The 21,384-nt window shown below is 58.4% G+C and overlaps 2 protein-coding genes across 4 annotated transcripts; one reads left to right on the top strand and one right to left on the bottom strand.

The window, feature by feature from the left end:
- Nucleotides 1-1,320: 1,320 nt before the first annotated feature.
- LOC113956187 (chloride intracellular channel protein 2-like) lies at nucleotides 1,321-10,287 on the top strand. Its single transcript, XM_027662449.1, has 6 exons — nucleotides 1,321-1,720; nucleotides 6,286-6,395; nucleotides 6,772-6,897; nucleotides 7,879-7,985; nucleotides 8,365-8,546; nucleotides 8,692-10,287. The coding sequence occupies exons 1-6, from the start codon at nucleotides 1,670-1,672 to the stop codon at nucleotides 8,851-8,853; spliced, it is 738 nt and encodes a 245-aa protein (XP_027518250.1). The 5' UTR covers nucleotides 1,321-1,669; the 3' UTR covers nucleotides 8,854-10,287.
- A 3,964-nt stretch (nucleotides 10,288-14,251) lies between these two features.
- On the bottom strand, nucleotides 14,252-21,071 carry LOC113956195. Of its 3 annotated transcripts, none has more exons than XM_027662461.1 (8): nucleotides 20,884-21,071; nucleotides 19,313-19,482; nucleotides 18,797-18,917; nucleotides 17,849-18,021; nucleotides 16,702-16,880; nucleotides 16,140-16,293; nucleotides 15,729-15,856; nucleotides 14,252-15,430 (listed from the first exon to the last, which is right to left on the bottom strand). In XM_027662461.1, exons 2-8 carry the CDS (start codon nucleotides 19,365-19,367, stop codon nucleotides 14,663-14,665), a joined length of 1,578 nt encoding a protein of 525 aa, XP_027518262.1. In that variant the 5' UTR covers nucleotides 19,368-19,482; nucleotides 20,884-21,071; the 3' UTR covers nucleotides 14,252-14,662. The 3 variants fall into 3 exon arrangements, with proteins under 3 accessions (XP_027518262.1, XP_027518261.1, XP_027518263.1); XM_027662460.1 differs by having other exon boundaries at nucleotides 20,836-21,071; XM_027662462.1 differs by lacking the exon at nucleotides 18,797-18,917 and having other exon boundaries at nucleotides 20,836-21,071.
- Between the last annotated feature and the right edge of the window lie 313 nt (nucleotides 21,072-21,384).

Genomic DNA, 21,384 nt, shown 5'->3' on the forward strand with positions numbered 1-21,384 from the left:
CCCTTCTGCCCCACAGCCTCTGTGGGGCCAGGTACTGGACATGCCAGCACCTTCTGGAGAGGGCACTGTGCTATCCCGTGCCCCCCGCCTGCAGGAGTTAAGTCCCTGCCTGCTGCTTCAGCTGGAGGGAAATGCCACGGATTGGAGCTGCTGGCTCTGACCCCGGCTGAGGTCAGCGCAGACAGCAGCAGTCGGCAGCGCCAGGAGCCATCGAGGCTCCCGCAGGCTCAGCATCGCCCGGGCAGGGGCAGCGGCAGAGGGCGGGGTGGCAGCAGGGACCGGCACACACCCCTCGAGGAGAGTTCCAAGTTCTCCAAAATCTTTGATGGGGCAGAAAGAAAAATGCCCCCCATGCCCCCCCTGCCTCCCCTTGCAGCCCCCAGCATAAACATCACTCTGGATTGAGTAGCAGGACCAGCAGAAGCATCTCTGTTGGGGAGCCTCCTCCAGGAGCCTGCAAAATCATTTTCCATCCTAATTGCTTCAGTGGGGATTGCTGCCTGATCAGGGATTGATTATTTTTAGGAAAGTTGGAGCTTATCTGAGTTGGGGGGAGGGGGGGGCAGAGTCAAGCATCGGGGGTCCCCATTTTGTGCAATGGTACCAGCTTTGGGATCCAGAGGTGCAAGATGGGTCTTGCCCAAGAGTTAAGCCCGTGGGTGCTGAGAAGCTGTCTCTGCTGGGACGGCAGCCAGGGCGATCTGACAGCAAACATTTCCCTCCCATCCTGGGGAGGAAAGCAAGTCGTTCATCCTTCCTGTGAAACAGCCCAAATTCCAGGAATGGGGCCCTGCCGGGGGTCAGTCCCGGAGACATCCCGTCCCACCATCCTGCTACACACCACCCAGCTGGGCAGCTGCCAGGGGCACTCTGGGATTCCCCACTGCTCCCAGACACTGCTCCAGCCTCTCTGCTCTCCCACTTTGGCTGTTTTGCAATCCTTCCTGCCCAAGGGCCGTGCCCTGGCTTCAAAAACCTGGTGGCAGGTGGCCAAGCTGCTCCACTCAGCTTCCCTGAGCACTTTCCCCTGTGCAGCCCCGCTCCTTGCAGCGATGGGTGCTCAGAGGAGCCCAGCCAGGGGCCCCCGAGGGTGGTAGGCTGGGAGAGGAGCTGTACCCTCCCTCCAGGCGGATACCCATCGTAATGCAGCCACAGGAGGCAGTGGGAAGGTCAGCTGGTTCACCCCAAGGAGATAAAGAAGCCCTGGGGCACCAGACACCAGCATGAGGGTGGGAGAGTGGTGCAGGGCCACTATGAGACTGGAGCGGCAGGCGAGATGATTCCTCTGTAATCCCCTGCTCCAGCTGGGAAGTGACGGCAGCGGTGCTGGGGACACCAGCCCACTGCTCAGAGGCACTGGAGCAGTGCCTGGGTGGGTGTGATAGACTGGAAGGGGACTCGTGAACATGACCAGATAGACCCATGCTGAGTCACGTCTGAGAGGCCCCGGCAGCTTCCCCCGCTCGCTGGCGGGTCCCGGCGCACACCCTGTTGCTCCTCCCTTCTTCAGAAGGAAGGAAAGGGCGAGCCCCAGCCCTCCACGGGGCGAGAGCAGCCGAGGGGCCCAAACCGTCAGCCCTTTGAAAGCCTCACCCGTCAGAGCTCTGCAGAGGACAGACCAACTCACCACAGCAGTGGGTAGCCAGCAGGCCGTCCCCACACTGCCGGGATGGACAGTCACAACACCACCAAGGAGCCCGAGATTGAGCTGTTTGTGAAGGTGGGTCCCGGGGGGGGGGGGGAGCAGTGACTCTTTGGCTCACCCTCACCAGGTTCCAGCTGGGTGCAGGTGGTGGGAACTCGTGAGTGTCTTCACATTCCACGAGGCTGGAGATGGGTACCAAGCTCGGTGTTACTTGCCATGAGGACTGGCTAAGTGGGTGCCTAGAGGAAGGGAGCAGGCATGCAGTGGTGCAGGGACCACAGGGTATCACACCAGCAGCCTGAGAGACACCCTGGTCTCACGGTGGTCGTGCACCCCAGGGGAGTGGCACTGCTGGCAGCTGGTGTGATGAAGGAGCGGGCACACACGTGCCTCTCGAAACCCAGATAAGACAAGCCCCAGCTTGGGAACAGCGAGCGGGAGGGCTGGGAGCTGCCACTTCAGCCTCTCCTGCGAGTGGGGTTGTGAAATGAGCACAGATGGCTTCGGGAGCCGGCGCGGGAGCCCAGGCGTGGGCAGGACGGGGCAGCATCACAGAGGGGTATTTGCTGGAAATGGTTTCTGGGTTTTTCCCTGTTAAGCAATTTTCTGAACGCTTTCCTTGGAACATTTTAACACTCAAGTTCAAAATATCTGCAGTGGACACGTGTGGTGCAAAAAGAGAGGAGCCAAAGCTGGCAGCTGGTAACTGCGTGTGCCCACAGCAATGCCAGTGGGGCCCTGGGACACGCTGTCAAGTGACAGTGACTGGGGGGGCAATGCCCCCCTGTGCCACCACATCGAGGTTTTAAGGATGGTTTCTCTGTAGCCACTCAGCCCCATGGGCTTTGCTCCTCCTTTCCTGGAGGTGCACAAAAGGACTGTGGCACTGGGCTGGAGGCACTGGCTTCCCTGGCTCAGGTACCTTCCTTAGGCTGTAGTTGGAAATGTGTTAGAAAGGATTATCTGAGCCTTCCCAAGAGGGATCTCCCCCATCCCTTTGCCAAAATTGCCACAGCACTGCTTGCTGGACATCGAGCTTGGCTGAGCCGAACCCAGACAAGCATATTCTTGGTGAAAGTAATCTGCATCTTGAATTCCCTGCTTAGCCTGGGATGGCTGTAAAGGAAGATGATACAGAAAAAGGTGACTGCAATGGCAGCAGCATGTTCAAGGGGGTTTTCAGAGGGAAGTGAAACAGAAAACCAGCAGTGTCGTCAGGACTTCCTCTGTGTCTTCATTTAGCACGAAAAAACCCTCCTGGCTTGTCTGCTCACAGCGAAGTTGATGCTGTGCCACTCCCTCCCAGCACTCAGGACCCATCTTTACTGAAGACACAGTGGTTCTGGCTGCTGACAGGCACCTTCCATGAGGACACAGCTCCCAGTGACCAGGGACAGCTGTAAATCACAGGGGTAGCTCCTGCAAGCGCCCACTGGCACTGCATGGCACTGCATGGCACGGCATGGCAACCCGTTTCACTCTGGTGAACGCTGGAGTTACCTTGGTGAGGACAGGCAGGGCATGGAGCAGATCCAACTTTGCCCTTGGGTTGGGGTGGGTGTCCCCAGGGGGTTGGCTATTCCTCACCCTGCCGTGCCCCTGGCAAGAGCGTTGTCCCTCCAGCTGGGGGGGTCTCCCTGCCTGGGAGGACGCTCTGTCCCACAGCCCCACCAGGCATTCAGCTGCCTCCTGGCTCTCGGGGTGCCTCTAGGAGCTGTGGCAAGTCCCATTTATTTAGCAGTGCCCCAAGCAGGCAAAGCTGTTCCGTCCTCCCACTGCATTTCAGGCTGTTTCACCAAGGGGAAACCACAGGAACTGCCAAGTAACTTCGGGGGTTGAATGCCCCGTGAGCAGCCTCGTGAGGCCTCACAGAGTTGTGGCTGAAAGCCTGCATGCCTCTAGAGATGCTGCACTAGTCCAGGCTGGGTTTATCCATCATCTGAGGGCAAAAGAGTGAGGAAAGTCAGCCTGGGGGGGCTGCAGGCTCTGTGCCCCCACCCCAGTCCTTGCTGCAGCAGGGAGAGCGGGCGAGGCTCTTTGGGGAAGGAAGTGCAGACTGATGACTCCCCTGCCATGCTGCTCTGCATTTACCAGGGAGGGAGGGCATGTGGCTGCAAGTCTCCCCTGAGTGCCCCTGGCTCCTGGGGCCTCTCCCCATGGCCAGCTGGTGACAGCAGGGCCCTTCCAGAGCCCAATGCTGTCCCAGCAGTGCCCAGGCGCTGCTGGAACTCCCCTCCGCTTCCTCCAGATAAAGGTTTTGGCTCGGAGCATCCTGGGATGGGCCTGGCTTAATCCTTTCTCCCTGCAGAGGCCATCCTGATTTCCTTTTCACTCTAAAAATCCCCCACCTCTCCATTTTTAAAAGATGAGAGGGAAAACCAGCCTAAGCTGCCCAGAGGCTGGAGCTCCTAGAGGAGCACTGAGAAGCCTGAAGCAGGCGAGCACTGTCTGAGCCCAGAGCAGCCCCATTGAGGGGCACCTCCTCCTCTCCTCATCCTCCCCACCCCACCATTGCTCCAGTGGGACTCCACCACAGCTATGTGCTGCCATGGCTCAGCACAACAGCTCCCAGGGGGTACAACAGGACAAACTAATCCTTCTCATTCCCAGCCTTGTGCCAGGCCAGGGAAGTTGAGGGGAGCATAGCCAGCAGGGAGAGAAGGAAGGAAAGCGTTGGTCCTCGTGCTAGGCAGACACAAAAGCACCTGCTGAGCTGTTAGTGCTGGAGATGCTCCAAAGAATGGCAGCAGTTTGGGGTCACAGGTGGCAGCAGTGATGGAGAGGGGACGGGGAGCAGAGATGCCTTGTGCTCTTGCCCACAGGCAGCCCTCGAGGCTGTTCTCTGACTCTTCCCTCCAGCTCCTTCACAGGAAGTCTGAGACCCAGTTTTACCCCTTTCCAAAGAAGCCCTATTTGCTATTAGTGACACAGGATGCTCCTGAGCTGTAAGCCCCTGGGAGCACTTGTTATTAATAGCCAGCAACCAGCCTTGTGTGTGGATTCAGCTTCACTGTTGGGCGTGTCCCAAATGAACCAACACATTTTTCTCTTCCAGTTTCTCCTCAGGAGCATCATTCCATGACAGCTGAGCACAAAAAATGCTAGTTAAAAGCAATTTTCTTTCCTCTGAAAGGACTAAAAGGTGTTGGCATGGCGGAAAAGCAGACTGCCCTGCTCCAGCTCACCACCTGGAGTGCCAGGGTTTTGATCTGTTTACTGTCCCCTTTAGGCTGAATTTGAGGATGGTGTGTCTCCCCTAGAGAAGCCAAGCACTCCAGAGTCCACAGGTGACCTGTAGCACCTACCTCCAGCCCAGGAGAGCCAGGCACAGGTCTTGCCTCCTCAGCCATCCTGTCTTTGGAGCCCCAGAGAGGTGTGAGCTCCGGAGTCACCTCCAGCTGCCCACCATGGATGTTTTTGCTGCTATTTGACTCCATCAGATCCTCTTAAATCTATTCACCCTTCTGCTTAGCCTCTGGACTTAAGCTCACCAGCAGATATCAAGGCTTAGTCCAGAGCTGTCCCACTGGGGCTCATGTCCCACGGCTCCACGGGAGCAGCATCCCCCTGTGACAGGTTGGTGTGATCTGTGCTGCTCCTCCCTGCTGGGGCAGGGCAGCCACCCTTTCCAGAGCACCATGGCTCACGTGCAGCTCAGGAACTCGTTCATTCTCTTAAAGAGGCTGAGTTTCCTGTGAGCCATTTTACCTCTCGCCACAGCTCAACTTCCGTCTCAGAGCAGCACGTCAGCCAGTCTGTTTGCACGGGGGGAACCTTCCACATTCCTCTTGCCAAACTCCTCGGAAGGCATTGCAGTCCTGTGCGCAAAGGATTGTCCAGCTGCTACACAGCAAGGAAATGGGCTTCACTCTGCCTGCTGCTGCCTTCCCTTGGGATTGGTGAACAGGAATCACCTGGGTGAGACCTTGGTGAGGGAGCCCTAGTGGGACTCAGGCAGGATGTCCAAGCCCCCCCCCCTTTCCCGCATTCCTACTGCTGTTTGACCCTGTCCTGGTCACAGAGCAGCCCCCTGAGTGCTGAGATGCAGCAGCTGTGCCCATGCAGAGGGGCTGAAAGAGGTTCCTTTAGCAGCTGAAAGTCGTCTCTGTTTCCTACTGACGCTGTGTGGGATGCCAGCACAAATTCCCCTGAGCACAGCCCCGCTGCCCTCAGCCTGGGGCAGGATGCTGGGTGGTTCTTGGCCACCGCCAGTCTGGGGGAGTCATGCCTGGGTTCATCAAATGCACATGAGACTGGAGGCAGACATGAACAGCACATGAAAACAAACTGCTCTTTTCCTGGCAAACATGAGCTCATTTCCCTTCTCCCACCCTCTTCAGCCTGGCCTCCCAGCCAAGCGGGCCCTCCCTTCCTCCTCATCCACTAGCAATCACCCTCTGCCTCCTTCCCCTGCCTCCTTCTCCACTTCCTCCCAGATTTATCTCACATTTCTGGGAAGGACCAGACCCCGGGCATCCTGAGGATGCTCTATGTCCTTTCCAGTGGCCTCAGGGCTACAGCCAAGCCCCGGTGCTGGGTACGTGTCCAAGCCCTCCATGTGCCTACCTCCAGTGGCTCTCCAACTCCTGGCATCCTATCTGTGGAAGGGTTAAATCCTCATTTCTTTGCTTTCCCGGCAGGCTGGTCTGGATGGAGAAAACATCGGAAACTGCCCCTTCTGCCAGCGCCTCTTCATGGTGCTGTGGCTCAAAGGGGTCAAGTTCAACGTCACCACAGTGGACATGACCAGGTGAGACATCCCCGCAGCCCCGTGCCAGCAGTGGGCGGAGACACCCCCTGCTCAGCTCCCCCATCAGCACTTCTTCCCCCTGCCCACTCCACACCGGTGTGCCCCTGCCCACGGGCACTCCCTGTGCACACACTGCCTGCCACCTGCGGGCTACCTGCCAACGTGTGCACGGCCCAGGGACCCCCTGTCCTGCTGGATGCAAGGGTGAGCCAGAGGCACCACAGGGCAGACCGAGGGGCTGGGGGGAACTTGGCAGCTCCCCAAACCAGCAGAGTGCGCAACTGGGGACGCTCCTGGTCCTGCCCCCCGCTCCCCCTGGGGCTGGCGGGGGCAGGCAGGATGCGGGCTCTGAGCCTGCTTGTTTTCTCCGCTCCAGGAAACCTGAAGAGTTGAAAGATTTAGCGCCGGGCACCAACCCACCCTTCTTGCTGTTCAATAAGGAGCTGAAAACAGACTTCATCAAGATTGAGGAGTTCCTGGAGCAGACCCTGTGCCCGCCCACGTAATTACAAACTCCCTCCTCCTCCGTTTTGGCCCCGGCACAGCGTTGCGCAGCGCTTGGCAGATTGGGAAAGCCGGGGCAGGGTGCCAGGAGGTGCCCGAGGGCAGCTCGGGCAGGGGAATGGCCCCCACATCCCCTGAGCTTGCTCTGCAGGGCAGGGGCTGCGATGCTGTGGGGCTGGGTCCCCCAGAGAGGGCGTGGGGGCGGCAGGAATGGGAAACAATAAGAGGAAGTGCACCAGTCATAGCATCCCGTCACCGGGGACAGAGTAAGAGTGCGGCGAGGTCCCTGCAGGGACCCCGGAACTGGTGTTTTTGCTGCTGGCTGTGGCAGCTGGTGTTGAGGCAGAGGGGGAACACGAGACCCCCTTTGCTCACTCATCCTCAGTGTACTCAGCTGAGCGAAAGCAAATGGCCTTGCTTGACTGCAGCAGTGCAGGTGGCCTGCAGGGCTGCTTGTGGGGGTGGTGCCCCCTGAGCTCACTGGGGCGCTGCCTGCAGCCCCCCAAACCAGCCTTCCCCGTGCCCTGCATGGCTGCAGCCACCCTCCCGCTGCTGCACAAGAGGAAGTTCAAAAGCATTTGTCACAGCTGCCCAGCGTGCCCTGGGACATGTCTGCAAGCAGGAGACAGTTCCTGAGGCTGTCATGGGAGCTTCTGGCTTCCCGAGACCCCTCTGTGCCAACGTTCATCCTCTGGGCTGGGCCAGAACTGCCCGCAGGCACAGCTGGGGCTCCACAGCCACCAGCATCCCTCAGCCACGGAGTTTCTGCCCTGAGATTGTCCTCTGGCAAACACCCAGGGTAGATGACACAACTCACAGAGTGGCAGCTGCAGTAATTCACAGCATCACAGTTCTCCCACGGACAGCTGAACATCCCCTGCATCCTCCAGTACCAGCCCTGGGCACAGCGGCCCAGGAACTGATGTTGCTGCCTCCCTGCTCCATCCCTGCCTGCACTGACATGAGTGTCTCTTTCCAGGTATCCACACCTGAGCCCCAAGTACAAGGAGTCCTTCGACGTGGGCAGTGACATCTTTGCCAAGTTCTCAGCATACATCAAGAACCCACGCAAGGAAGCAAATATCAGTAAGGATTGGGGGTGGGGTTGCTGAGCTGTAATCATCGGGAGGCAGAGATGCTTTTGTCTTCAGGCAAATCCTGGCATCAGGTTAAAGTCCCTGCTGCCTGCCCCACCAAAGCCTCCTTGTGAAGTGGAGGGGGGAGGTGGGAAGGATGAAGTGAGTTGTGTGCTCCACAGGGATAACAGCAGAGCATGGGGAGATGCTGCTCAGGTCCCCTGGAAGCAGAGACTGACCAGGGTCAATGCTGTGCCTCACTCGTGTGGTCTGAGGGCTTTTTCCCTCTCTGCAAAGCCTGGGGGAGGCTCAGCCAGCCCAGCACAGCCTGGGGCTCAGCTGGGAGCCCAGGGCACCCGCTCACTGCTCTTGGTTTCGTGCCCTCCCAGATTTTGAGAAGGCCCTGCTGCGAGAGTTTCATCGCCTGGATGTGTATATGAACACTCCTCTCCCAGAGGAGGTTGACCAGGACAGTGTGGAGGACATCACCGTCTCCAAGAGGAAATTCCTGGACGGAGACCACCTGACGCTGGCTGATTGCAACCTCCTGCCCAAATTGCACATCATCAAGGTAATGGCACCAGCCCGCAGGGCCAAGGTGGGGCTACCTGCTCCCAGAGGGGTTGACAGGGAGTCCCCGCTGTCAAATCCAGAGAGTGAATCTCCCCCAGGTCTGGAAAGTCTCAGCCTCCTCTTCCTCTTCCTTTCCCCTGTAGATTGCAGCCAAAAAGTACCGCGGCTTTGAGATCCCAGAGGACATGACGGGTGTCTGGCGCTACCTCAACAACGCCTACGCCTGCGATGAGTTCAGTCACACCTGTCCTGCAGATGAGGAGATCGAGCACACCTACGCCAGCGTCGCCAGGAAGATGACCTAACCCCAGCGAGGGGTGGGCTGGCAGCACTGCCCCGGCCAAGCCCTCCGACTCCACCGTCCTGACACAGCCAAAACCAGCCGATGGAGGGACTGGAGGGGGTTTACAGCATTGCTACCCCCTGCCTTTCAGAAATAGTGCCTCGCTTCACAGCCCCTGCTGCTGCCTCCTCCTCCTGCACTGCTGGCTGCAGCCCCTGGGCACTGTCAGTGCTGACCACGCCTGTACACTGGTCCCATCTGGATGCAGCTGCATCCCTAATCCCTGAAAACATGTCTCACGACCTGTGACTACTTGTCCTGGGAAAAGCTAAGCACCAGCCCCCCTCAGCGGCGCTTTCATGGAAGAGATGAGCCCCCCAGATGGCTGGGCCAGCCCGGCCTCCCCATCCCCTTGTGCAGCTGGGGCTGCTCTGCCAGCCCTATGTGGTCCCAGCCACCCCGTCCTGGGATCCTAGTGCCTTCCCTGAGCTGGAGCTGTTTGAATTCACCTGGTGCCACCCTGTATAGCACCTGGGGCTGGCGTTTGAGCAACCCTCTCTTCTTCCAAGGCATCCAGCTCCCTCTGAAGACACCAAAAGGCTGTGCCCCAGCAACTCATTGCAGTGGCAGACTGTGCTCACTGCTGAGGTCTGTGATGTGCTGACTCCCCTGAGGACACAGGGGAAGGTGGGTGCTGGGGGTGATGCCTGGTGTGATGCCAGAGCCTGCCATGGTGAGGAGACTCACAAAGGGCTGAGGATGGAGAGCTGAGGATCAGGGCATCCCTCCTGTGGGTACCAGCACCCTGTTCTGCTGGCTGCAAGGTCCCGCATGGCTCCTGAGAGCTAAGGAGCCTCTCCATGCCTTGCAGGACCTTGCAGGGGATGCAGCCATGCTCTAACTCTACAACCCCTGGTCCCCACTAACTCTTCAGGCACCTGAAACTGGGAGCAGCCACAGGATAGGGCACATGTTTGGTTTCCACACTGGAGAGCCCAGGAGAGCAGGCAGTGGCTGCTTGGCAAAGTGCTGTGTCCTTGGAGAGGTGTGGGCAGGTATGGTGCCCCTTGGCTCAGCACTGTTCTTTCCTGTCCCATGTCGCTGACATGAGGCGTCAAAGCTGCTCTGCACAGCCATGACATCCCATGCTCCCCCTCTGACACCTCCAGCTCCCCCAGGACTCCCACCAGAGCTCGTGAATTTGGCCAGCCCTCCCCAAACAACCCCAGGACGAATCGATACTGTACAGTGAGTGCAGTGGGCTCTGTGGGAACAGGGCGAGCAGAGCCCCCTCAGCCCTCACTGCCGCTTTCCTCTTTGCACTAAACGTGTGTCCTCGCAAGCCTGCCTCAGACAGCGCTGGGTTTGGGGACTGGGTTTGTTATTAGTGGGTTTTGGTTTTGGTTTGTTGGGGTTTTTTAAACTAAGAACAGCAATAAACTATATTTTAATATGCCTCGCTGGTGTGCTGTCAGCCAGGGGCCAAGGCTGCTGGCATGGAGGGTGCTGGGGGGTGGAGGGAACTTCCCTGCAGTGGAAACCCCTCTGATATTTAGCAGAAATGAAGCTGTAGCCCCAGTCTCTGCTGCCCTGGGTCACTGGGATGCATGTGTCAGGAGAGACATCCCCTTCCAGGGCACAGGCACTGCTGTCTGCCAACACCACACACGCCATGGTGGGAGGGTACAGGACCCTGCACAGTGTGGGGATGGAGTGACCACAGGACACTGCTCCAGTGAGAGGGATTTATTCATCTGCTGCTGGCAGCAGCAGGTCCCTGCCAGGCCACAGTGGTCACTCTGCCTTGCCACAGGTCCACTGCTATGGCAGAAACAGTCCTGCACCCTGGATCCTTATGGTCCTCTCCCCCGCCCCATGACACCCCTCCTCTGCTGCAGAGCCTTTCCCCTTTTCCCCAGCAGGGACTGTAGACATTCCAGAGCTCTGTGCACACCAGCCAGGGGCACAGTCATGCATGGATGGCCCCAATGGAAGGTGCTGGGACAGTGGTAGCAGGTAACTTCCAGAAGCAAGCTGTGAGAAAAAGGAAAAGATCCTCATGCAAGGGGTTGCAGCAGTGCTGGGCTACAGCCAAGAAGTGTAAAGGAAGGAAGGGAGATGTCCCTTTCTTCTCCCAGGCTCTCCTTCAGCTTTGGAGTCAGTTCTAGGACAGCAGCCTGGGAGCTGAAATGCCCTGGTCCACACCACGGGCACCCTCCACCCCAAAACACAGAAATTCTCCACCCTAAACCACGGGCTAACCTCATCCCAAGTGGACACTCATCTGGGACTTTTCTCCAAACAAAAATCCATATCTAGCCTGTTTCCCATCCCCTGAGTGCCAAGTTTCATGTCATAGAATGAAGTCCTGGAGGCAGGCTCATGACTTGTGCTGTGAGGACATGGGCAGGAGAGGGTTGCCATGGGGAGGAAGCACAGAAACCTCCCCAAACTCAGAGTGCAATGTGAGATGTGCCCAGCTCAGAGGGCAGCTCTGCTGGTGCTGGCTGTCACTGGGAGCATTAGTGATCCTGGGGGGCAGAGAGCTACTGAAGCAGTGCCAGGGACTGTGAAGGTGTTAAGCTGAGCCACCATTCCTTGTCCACAGACCAGACATCTCCTGGCGTGCATCTGGAGGATGGGAAGCACAAGGACTGGCCATGTCTCACAGACCCCGAGCACTGGCAAGTGATCAGGCTCCTCTGTCCAACGCAGGGGAGGTCATCCTGCAGAGCAAGGGGACCTGGTGACAGAGCTGGGTGACAACTGACTCCCTCAGCTCAGCTTCAGCAGGGTGCCCATGGCACCTCCTGAGTGCAGACACTTGCCACACATCCCCAGGCAAAGGCAATCCCAGACCAGCACACAAAGCAGGACCAATTTTGCTCTGCAGTGCCCTGGGGTGACCTGAGCATCCCCATTGCCCCACTTGGGTCCTGACCTGCTGAGCTGCAGGAAAGCTCCTGCCTGGAGAGAAACTGCACAGGTCTGAGCCAGCGAGTTCACATCTCTGCAGCCTGTCAGCCCTGCAGCCCTCTCCGGGCACATTTTCTGAACACTCCACAGTCAGGCTCCAGATTTTGGGGCTCCCACAGTCCCCACCCACATCCCAGTCAACTTCCCAGCCAGGCCAAGCAGCTCAGACCACTGAGAGGGAGGTGCAGCAGGAGTCAGTGGCCTGGACATCACAGCTTGGACCTGTCAAACCACAAAGCCTTTTTTGGCTGAAGAATGGGGTCCAGCACGACAGCTCTAATGCTGCTCCTCTGTCCCACTTTGGGGACCCATCTGGAGCTATGGGGCCATCACAAAGGCAACTTGCACGGGGAGGCTGGCTGACAGGGCCTCACTCAGTGAGGTCCCAGGTCCCTGCCAGATACACAAACACGTGCTGGACAGTGCTTGAGGTGGCTACGAGTGTTTGGGATAGCTCTGGGCTGTCCCAGAGGCGGCAGGGCAGCTGCAGTGACAGGTAGGAGGGAGAGCAGGCGGAGCAGGGTGGGCTCACTGTAGCTCTGCCTCCTGTGGCTTTCAAAGGCAAATGTTCTTTGGTACTGGCAGCCTGCAAAACATTAAAGCTTGATTTTCCCCTGTTGTTTCAGGGGCCACCACGTCCCCCATGTTTGTCAGGCACAATGGTTCCCATGCAGAGGCTGTGAAAGCCCCATTAGCCCCCACACAGCAATTTTCCCCTCTCCAGCATTTTCGTAGGCTGGCAGCTCCACTCTCCAAGAATTAGTAACAAGAAATACCCTCTTGCAAAGTCCTGAACCTGCTGTTTCTAATAAAGAGCTGTTTGCAGCTGCATCTCTCTCGTTGCTTTGATCTGGCACCGGCAGAAGCTGAAAACAGCACGGAGAGAAGGCAGGAACAGCCCGTTGATCGGGTGAGTCAGAGCTTTCACCAGCCCCCACACCAGGACCTGCGGGCACAGCGCTGTGCCTTGGGCCCGAGGCTGGCACCAGGATGGCATCTGACCTCAGAGATGATGGTGCTGTGGGGTGGGCTGGGTGCCTGAAGCCCAGTCACTGGCTCACCCCTCTCCATGCTGTGGAGGCAGTGTGGGATGCTGAGGCAGGAGCCGGGTGTATGTACATGCCTGAGGCTGCAGTGCTGATGGAGGGACTGGCCAGGCCTGCCTGAGGCTGGGAGCCTGCTTGGGGCTGGGGGCTTACACCTGACCCAGCTCCATCCTGCTCAGCACAAAATACCTGGTCAGGTACAGCAAAACAGAGTCTAATCCAGGCACTCCACCCAGACCCTCTGTCCTGCACAGAGGTCTCTGTTGGGACATGCTGGGACCTCAGTCCCAGCAAGTGTCACACCTTTTCTCCCTGTGGCTCTGCAGAGTCCCACATGCTGCTTGCACCTCTGAGGCAAAGCAGAAAACCCCCTCTTGCATCCAAGAGATTGGAAACTTCAGATGCTAAATGCCATCTTGAAATGTCATGAGCCTTCTGCCTTTTTCCACTCTGCATGAACAACTCTTTCATATCAGTGGGGACATCCCAGCTGCTTCAGCCACCCCTGGGCCAGGGCAAGCCTCTGCTGCCAGTGAGTAACTGCCTGAATCACCTGTGGGGATCCCAGCACCATTGCCCTGCCACAGATTCAGAAAAGAGCTGGTTCTCTTCTGATCTGCAGAGACCTGGCCAGCTGTGATCAGAGCACCAGCTGTGCCCCAGTGCGAGCCTGGCACCTCCAACACAGTGGACGTGGACACCAGTTTCTCACCTGTTCCCAGATCCGGAGTAAATCTCATCAGTCCCGGAGCCTGGATTTGTCAGCAGAGCTGAACACCACTGATGCCAGCCTGTGGCACAGCACAAGGAGGTTTCCCCTCTCCCAAAATTGAATACAGCCAAAGATTGCTCCCAGACAAAAGGGGTTCAGGACAGAAAGTCTTGCTGCCTGTGGAGTGCCCTGGGCAGCCCACCATCTGCACCTGAGACATCGAGGGGATGGGCTTTCCTTCCTGGGGGAAAGGGCTGTACTTCGCTTGCAGGAGCCCAGCGCCAAAATTGCAAGTCCGTTTCCCAAAACTGAATTGAGGACGTTTTCAACTTTGGATCTTCACATTCGGTGGTCTGGAGAGAACCACGATGCATTTACATCTTTTTCAAGTACACACCGCTATCTAGTGGACGTTCCCCGATGTCACCGTTCCACGGTTCCACTAGATGGCCGTGTGTACACAGAAAACAACAACCCAAAGTGCAGCTCCGAAGGTGGAAACGTTTTAGTCACCAGTCTCAAACGAAAGGTATCAGGACAGAAAGGGTTTGCTGACCTTCCCCCAGTTTTCCCAGTGGCTTTCCCAGCTGCTGTTCAGACACGGCTGTGCTGGGTCTGTAACACAGAAACAGTGAGCACAGAAGCCAGCTTTCTGTAATAAATGAGTGATATTTAAAAACAACTCCAGCACACAGTCAGTATTTCCAGAGAAGTAAAAAACCCCAATCTCCTCTTTCATTAAAGAGGGTTTATATATGAGTGTTACATAAATTTGCATTAGTATAGATACTGTATCACATATACACACATACAAGTAGATAAATAGATAAGAGTTTTGGGAGTTGAACTTTGGTCTCTTCTCCTTGTGCTTTAGCTCCATAGCACCAAAATCCTGGAAGGGAAGCTCTGGAGATGCGGATCCTGCCCATCCATGGCAGCCAAGCCTGGAGCACACCTGTGCCTGCCCATGGGAACCTGCCCCTGCCCTGTCCCCAGCCTGGCACCAGCAGGTTGGGGCAGGCAGCCACCATGGCTGGGGGGCACCTTGGACTGTGCTGGGAGCTGGGGGCTCCCGGAGATCCCCAGGGTGCCCCCACTCACGGTGGCCCAGGTGGGGCACGTGGCTCGTAGCCGGAGAAGGCAGCTGCCTGCAGGACGTTGCCGGGCGAAGGCAGTGGCTGGCAGGGGCTGGGGATGCCCGGTGCTGCCTGCTCTGAGTGGCCTCGCTGCATGGTGCTGTCACCTGGCTCAGTCTCAACGCCAGGCAGGGACTGGAGAGCGCAGAGGAGCTGCCCTCCCTCCTCCTCCTCACTGGCCGGCAGCTTCACGGAGCTGAGTGGGACCCAGTGCCCAGCCATGCCGAGACCCTCCCGCAGGTCCTCCTGACTGCAGCTCCTGCTGGGTATGGGCAGAGGAAGGTGGCTGCCTACTCCCAGGGCTGGGCACTGGCATTTAGAATACAGCTGGAGGTGCAGGGTCTTGGGTGTACGGCTGTCCCTGTCACCTATGTAGCTGTTTCTGGTCAGTCCCACTGGCACCAGCTGCTCCGGCACATCATCCCCGTCACTTTTCTCATCTTTTTCCGGCTGTGATGGGACCTGGGAGCCCAAGGCATGTTCCAGCAGGCTGTGGGTGCAGGATGGGTCGCTTCCCGTGGGGCAGCCCAGGCCAAACCCATTGGCACAGTAGCTGGTCATGTCCTGTGCGAGGCCTCGGAGGAACAGTGGGACCGTGGGCGATGCCTGTCCTGCTGCAGGTGGCCCACAGGAGGAGAGCACAGTCTGCAGGAGCAGGGCCAGCGGCTCCTCCTCAAGCTCGAGGGGAGGCATCCGGATGGCCACACTCAGCTCGTTGTTCAGGAGTGCCTGCAGGGACAGAAGCAGTGACAGGGTCAGCCTCAGCCAGCTGAAACCCCTACCAGCATGGGGGCCGTGCTGCTGAGACCCCTCCTGCACTGTGACCCACAGCTGGCTGATGCACTCCACCAGTGCCTTCCCATGGGGGTACAGTGGTTTGGACAGCAGAGGAGGCACCTGGCTACCAAGATGGGCTTGGTGGGGCGAGAGGTGGAGGGAAGGAGGTGCTGAGCCCCTGGAAACAGAGGGTATCCCAGCTCGGCTGCAGCACACATGGGGCAGAGGCTGGAGGAGGATCGTCACTCACCAGTGTTTTTGGGAGGTGCATCTCCGAGGGTTTAAGGAATATGTGCAGCTGGATGAAGCAGCACCCGGCCACACTCAGCAGCAGAAGCACAAAGAAGGCACTCAGCATGGCAGGAAGCCAGGGAAAGCCTGTTGGGAGGTCACAGCAGACTGACGGGTGGAAAGACACCAGCACATCCCTCCCGGCCCACCCTGTGCCAGTGTTTCCCCTGGAGCCCCTGTGGAAGGCTGGGATGTTCCAGGAGGCAAGCCCAAGGCAGAGGGTGAGACAGCATCGCCCTGAGAGGTCCCCACAGGGCAGTGCTGGGTCACAACCCTGATCACAATGGCTGGGGGTGAGGGACCCACACGCAAGACTGCAGGACCCGAGATGCAACCGCGCCGGCTGAGCTGGCGAGAGTGCTCCTCCCACCTGGGGGGCTTGCCGGAGTCACCAGGCACTGCTCGGCCTCCCGGCTCCTCTCCCTGGCCATGCCAGCGGCTGCCGTCCGGACGCAGTACCGTGTGCTGGGCTTCAGGGGCCCGAAGGTGCACGGCACTTCCTCGCTGCTCCGTTTGCAGGGCACCTGGAAGTCGATGGGACAGGTGACCACAGTGGCTGTGCATGGCTCCACTGCCCAGTGCAGCCTCGGTGTCCCACTTGCTCCACAGCCCCTGCTCCCTGGCACCTCCAGTGCTTGGTTCTTCACCCCAGAAGGTGTTCAGGTCCCAGAGCGCCTTCTGGAACCACTGTGGCATCACCTTTCATCTGAACAGAACCCGTCACGGGTTCTCCTTACCCATGCAGTCTGAGGGAGGAAAGGGGTCTCCTGCCTTGCTGGGGTGTGAGCCCCAGACTGGGGGAGCAGTCAGGTGTGGGCAGGGCTGGGGCACAGGCACCCCCACACCAAAGCAACCTGAGACAGCAGCTTTGCTGCCCCAGGAAATCTCATGCAAACCCCGCACGCTCCGAGCCCTGCCCAGCTGCCACACACCTGCTGGACAAGCAGGTCCCCCTCGTACAGGTGCAGCCAGTACCACAGTTTCAGCAGCACTCTGTCCACTGGCTTGTAGGAACCAGTTCTTCTCTGGTAGGGAGTGAGTGGCACGGCGATGTTCACGTGGAGGATTTGATCCCGGAGCAGCCAGGACAACTTGGGGGGCCCCACAATTGCTATAGGGAGGGGGAAAAAAGAAAAGAAGAAAACTAAGCCCTTCAAAAGAAGGCAGGCATCTTGTTTCTCTAGAAATGATATTTTTCTATCTGACATCCTCCTCCCAGTGCACAGAAGCTCCTTGGGTCTCGCCTGATGGCACTTTGTGCTGTGAAACCAGCTTTAGGAAGGGCAGCCACCACCTCTTCATGACAGCCAACACTTCTTCTGCTTCCTCCTCACGCCGACAGACTTGTGGCACCACCACTCCCAGTTCCAAGCCCTTCACCCCTGACCCATCCCCCAGGGCCTGGAGACCCACTGCTGAGGGCAGGAATCACATTCTAGGTAAGCACACCCCTTTCCATGCCAGCTGGATGCAGAGGGAATGAACAAGGGAACCCAAGCAACGAATGTCGACCCCATTTAGCCACTGGCATGTTTGGTTCATACAACAACCCCCTGTGAGGTGTGTCAGTGGTCTTGAGTCTTTCCTGTCCCCAAGAAACCTCTTGGCTTTCTGGACAGGACAGTTTGTGACTGAGAAGTGGCACATTCCTCCACCTGGTGAACATGGCAGCCAAGGTGAAGGCATCACCAGAGGGGCTGCCCCTGCCTGCCCCCGCCTGCCCCAGCTTCATCTTGCTGGAGCAAAAACACCTTTCCAAAGCCAAGCCTGGAGGTGTATCCTCTTTCCCCAACTCACTGCATTCTCCAGAAACCCAAATTCTCACGTTGTCTTGTTGGCCTTGGGCCTCCCATCCATCGTCCTCACCTCAGTGTGCCTCCTCTGTCCCCTTGCTCTTCACCCAGTCCTCCTCTAGCAGCTCTGCCCCATCCCTTTCCTCCAGTCAGAGCTCTTAGCACTTTTCCCACCAGTATCCTCATATGATTTCTCACTGTATCCCACCAGCTCTCTTCAAGTATCTCTCCCCCCATTTTTCCCCTCCCAGGAAGAGCCCAGCTGGAGGAGCTCCCCTGTCCTTACTGTCTCTGTACAGCTGCAGCTCGCTGGAACTGGCCCACTCAGACTGCTCGCCTCCGGCCACCGCTCTCACCCGTGCCCAGTAGATATCGTGGATCCTGTCAAAATACAACTCACACTCCCAGGAGCCAGTGCTGTTCCCCCTGCAGGCATCTGCCTTGATCCAGCTCGAGGTCCTGCCCAGGGAGAAAGCACAGGGATTGCTCCTTTTTGGCACCTCCCCAGCCCAAAGGGAGGGCTGCCCAGCCACCGCCACCCTGCCAAGGCAGGAAGTGTAGGAAAGTCGAGGTGTTGGTCAACAATGTCCTGAGATGTGTGAGGAGGGGTGTCACCAGCAAGTCGAGTCCCTCCTGGGGACAGAGGGCACCTGGCACTACAGCCTGACCTGTGCTCTCTGCGATGAGGAAACACATGTGGGCAGGGAGAGCCCACCGAGGGGTTGAGGCTCTGTGCTGCGAGGGAGGCCAAGTGAGCAGTGACTGCTGAGTCTCAGAGAAAGGTGGCTTTGGGTGAGGGGTCTTATCAACACAATGGAGAAAAGAAGATGAAGCCTTCCTCTCAGCAATGCCTGGCAAAAGGACGAGAGGCAGGTGCCACATGTTGAAATACAGGAAATCCCATTCAGCATAATGAAAAAAACCCTCAAACCCAAAACCCCAGCACAAAAGCCACCCCTTTGTTTTTTACTGGCAGAGCCACCAGGAAAGGGACCAAGCTGCCCAGAGAGGTGTGGAGGCTCCATCCCTGAAGGTGTTCAAAACCCAACAGGACACTGTCCCGAGCTGACCTTGCCTGTGCAGGGGTGGGACGAGCCGATCCCTGTCAACTCCACTGCTCTGTTCCTCTGTGTTATTTACTGCCAGACAGCAACCCTCTGGCTACCAAGGGTCCCCAACAGCCTCTGTCAGGGTGTTGGGGGACCAGACCCTTTGCCCCCTCCTCCCCACCTACCGCTTCCTCCACTCCACCTGATAGGTGGCATGGCTGGGCGAGCTGGGGTCCGGCTCCCACCGCAGCCACACGTGGAAGTTCTGTGCCTCCAGCCTCACGTGCCGTGGCCGCAGCAGCATCCCTGGGAGGGGGCAGAGGTGTGTCAGGCAGCGCTGCTCTGCTCTGCAGGGTCCCCTCCTTGGCCAGTCACTGCATGGTTATGCTGCACAGGTTCCCCCTCCCACAATCCCCAGCTTCAGCTCGGCAACGGCGGGCAAACACTGACTCTGCAGCAGGATGCTCAGCACCTGCATCCCCCCAATGCCTCACACACCAAGAGAACCCTCTCCATGCTCCTGCCAAAGGCACCGACACCCTGACACAGCTGCTGCTGACCCTGGGGTTTTCTTTCCTCTCCCAACTTGAAAACCGCTCGGTCCCCTCCTCTCCGCAGGTACCTTCTATAGCTCTAAGAGGTGTCCCTGTGCCACCCCTGCCCTGCACCCAGGGTCCCCCCAGCCTCCAGCACCAGCTTACCCCAGAGGAGGGAGCAGCTGGCCAGAGACAGCAGCAGGTGCAGGGCAGGGCTCATCCCACCACGGCCCGTCCATCTGTCCCCACGCTACACCTCCGCACCGGGGGCTGTGGCGAGGGATGGGTGTGCTGGAGCTGTTCTGCCACCTGCAGACATGATGGGCAGCTGGGACCTGTGGTTAGAGAAAGGATATTTTTTTTGAAAAGCTTCAGCCAGCGACACCAGCCACAGGCAAGCCTTGCCCATGGAGTCTGCATGCCCAGCGTGGCACAGAGGTGCCTGTTACAGAGAGGCTGCCGACGTCACGGGGATGTGGGTCTGTGAAACCTCCTCACCCAATGCTCACACCACTGTGGAGGTGACTCAGCCCAGCTCTGGGCATGACTCACACTGGCACAACCAGTGACACCGCTGCCAGGACACCCCCAGCCCTCCCACAGCCTCCCTGGTATGGGGAGCGCCCCATGTGTGCTGGCACCCAACCAGGTACAATGGGACACCCCGAGGGACCCCTTGGGGCTGTTAGCAGAGACCTCAGTCCTGTGAACCACAGCAGAGGCTTGTCCCACTGGGCACCTCTGTCTGACACCTGGCCAACCCCTCCTTACCATGGCCTTGCCCCGTGATTCAGCTACCAGGAATCTTTCCCTATTGTTGATGGCCACGGAGGTAACCTTCCTCTCCTGGGGGAGATGTGCAAGGGCTTTGAGGCCACCAGTGCCAACCTACTGGTTGCAGGGACACGTCCGCCTGTGGGGAGCCCGGGGCCACCTCCAGAGGCAAAGGGGTGGGAGAATCCCCTGGCCAGACAGGACACCAGCGGGGCTGGCTCACTGCAGCTGCTGCCTCTCGCTCTTCCCATTTCACACTGACTCTGTGCTAATGTTACGAGCGCAGCCACCTCGGCAGGCAGGTACAAAATGCTGTCCCTGTTTTCTGTCCCTTGCAGCATTCAGAGCTCGAAACAAGGAGGAGCAGCCAACAAGCAGGGACGTGCAGTTGCAAACCGCGGGTGAGGGCTCAGAGGCAAGACCTCTGAAACTCCAGAGCCCAAGCACAGGCAGTGGGTTTAGGGATTGCCCCCACCCCGAAGCCAGCAAGAGCCCTCCCGGCTTAGCAGCAGACCCCAGCGAAGGCAGGACCATTTCTGCCTGGAGGAAGAAGTCCCCAAGACTGGGGGCACAGAACTGGGGAACTGATGGACCGGCTGCCTGCAGAGGCAGGGACAGGGCTTCTCCAGCTGCTGGAGGCAGCACAGGGGAGACAGTGCCTCCACAGCAGTGAGGGTGGCCACAGGCCAGTCCCTGCAAGCCCCACAATGACCCCAGCACACCTGTTCCCCTTCTGCCTTGGCCAGAGGGAAAACCTCAGCAACCCTCCCCGTGTTGTAGCAACCATAAAAGTATGGCGTGGTGGATATCCCGTTGGCTGAGATTGTGGGGATTTAACCCCCTCTCCACAACATCCCCTCCTTTGCCTGCATCCCTGTTGTCATGGCACCTGAGGTACCGGTGCTCCCCCCTACCTTGACCCACGCAGTTCCTTGCTGGTCCCTGCTGTATCAGGAACCCACCTGTGCCCACCACGCTCTGTAAAATGCAACACCCTCAGCTCAGCAGCCCCACATCCGGCTCTGAGCGTTCACTGGAAGCGTCATCAGGGTCTGCTCAGTTGCCAGGTTCCCTCCAGACTGGGGACAGGTCTGAGTCCTCTGTGCCCCTGTGCTGGGAGACGTCCAGTGACATGTGATTTGGCTTTGGTGGTTTGTGCGTTTTTTCCTGAGCCAGGGTTTGTTTTTTTCCCTTCCTTCCTTGTTGGCAGCATCCCCGCGGGCCATGGGTGCTCAGCAGTGCCCTCTGCACGCCAGAGCCAAGACACAGCCAGTGCCAGCACCCTGCTGCATGCTGCCTGCACCCCATCCCAGCACCCTGCACCCCCCCTGCAGGGACCATCAGTGGCCCGGGGACAGAAAGGAGCATGGGGGTTGGGCCAGGGGCAACACAGAGCAGGGCAGACACAGGCCAGGATGTCCCTGCAAAACGAACAACAAGTTTTATCCTTGCCAAGACTAATG

This window comes from Corapipo altera, unplaced genomic scaffold, assembly GCF_003945725.1.
Source record: "Corapipo altera isolate COAL_440 unplaced genomic scaffold, ASM394572v1 326, whole genome shotgun sequence".
Lineage (NCBI taxonomy): Eukaryota > Metazoa > Chordata > Aves > Passeriformes > Pipridae > Corapipo > Corapipo altera.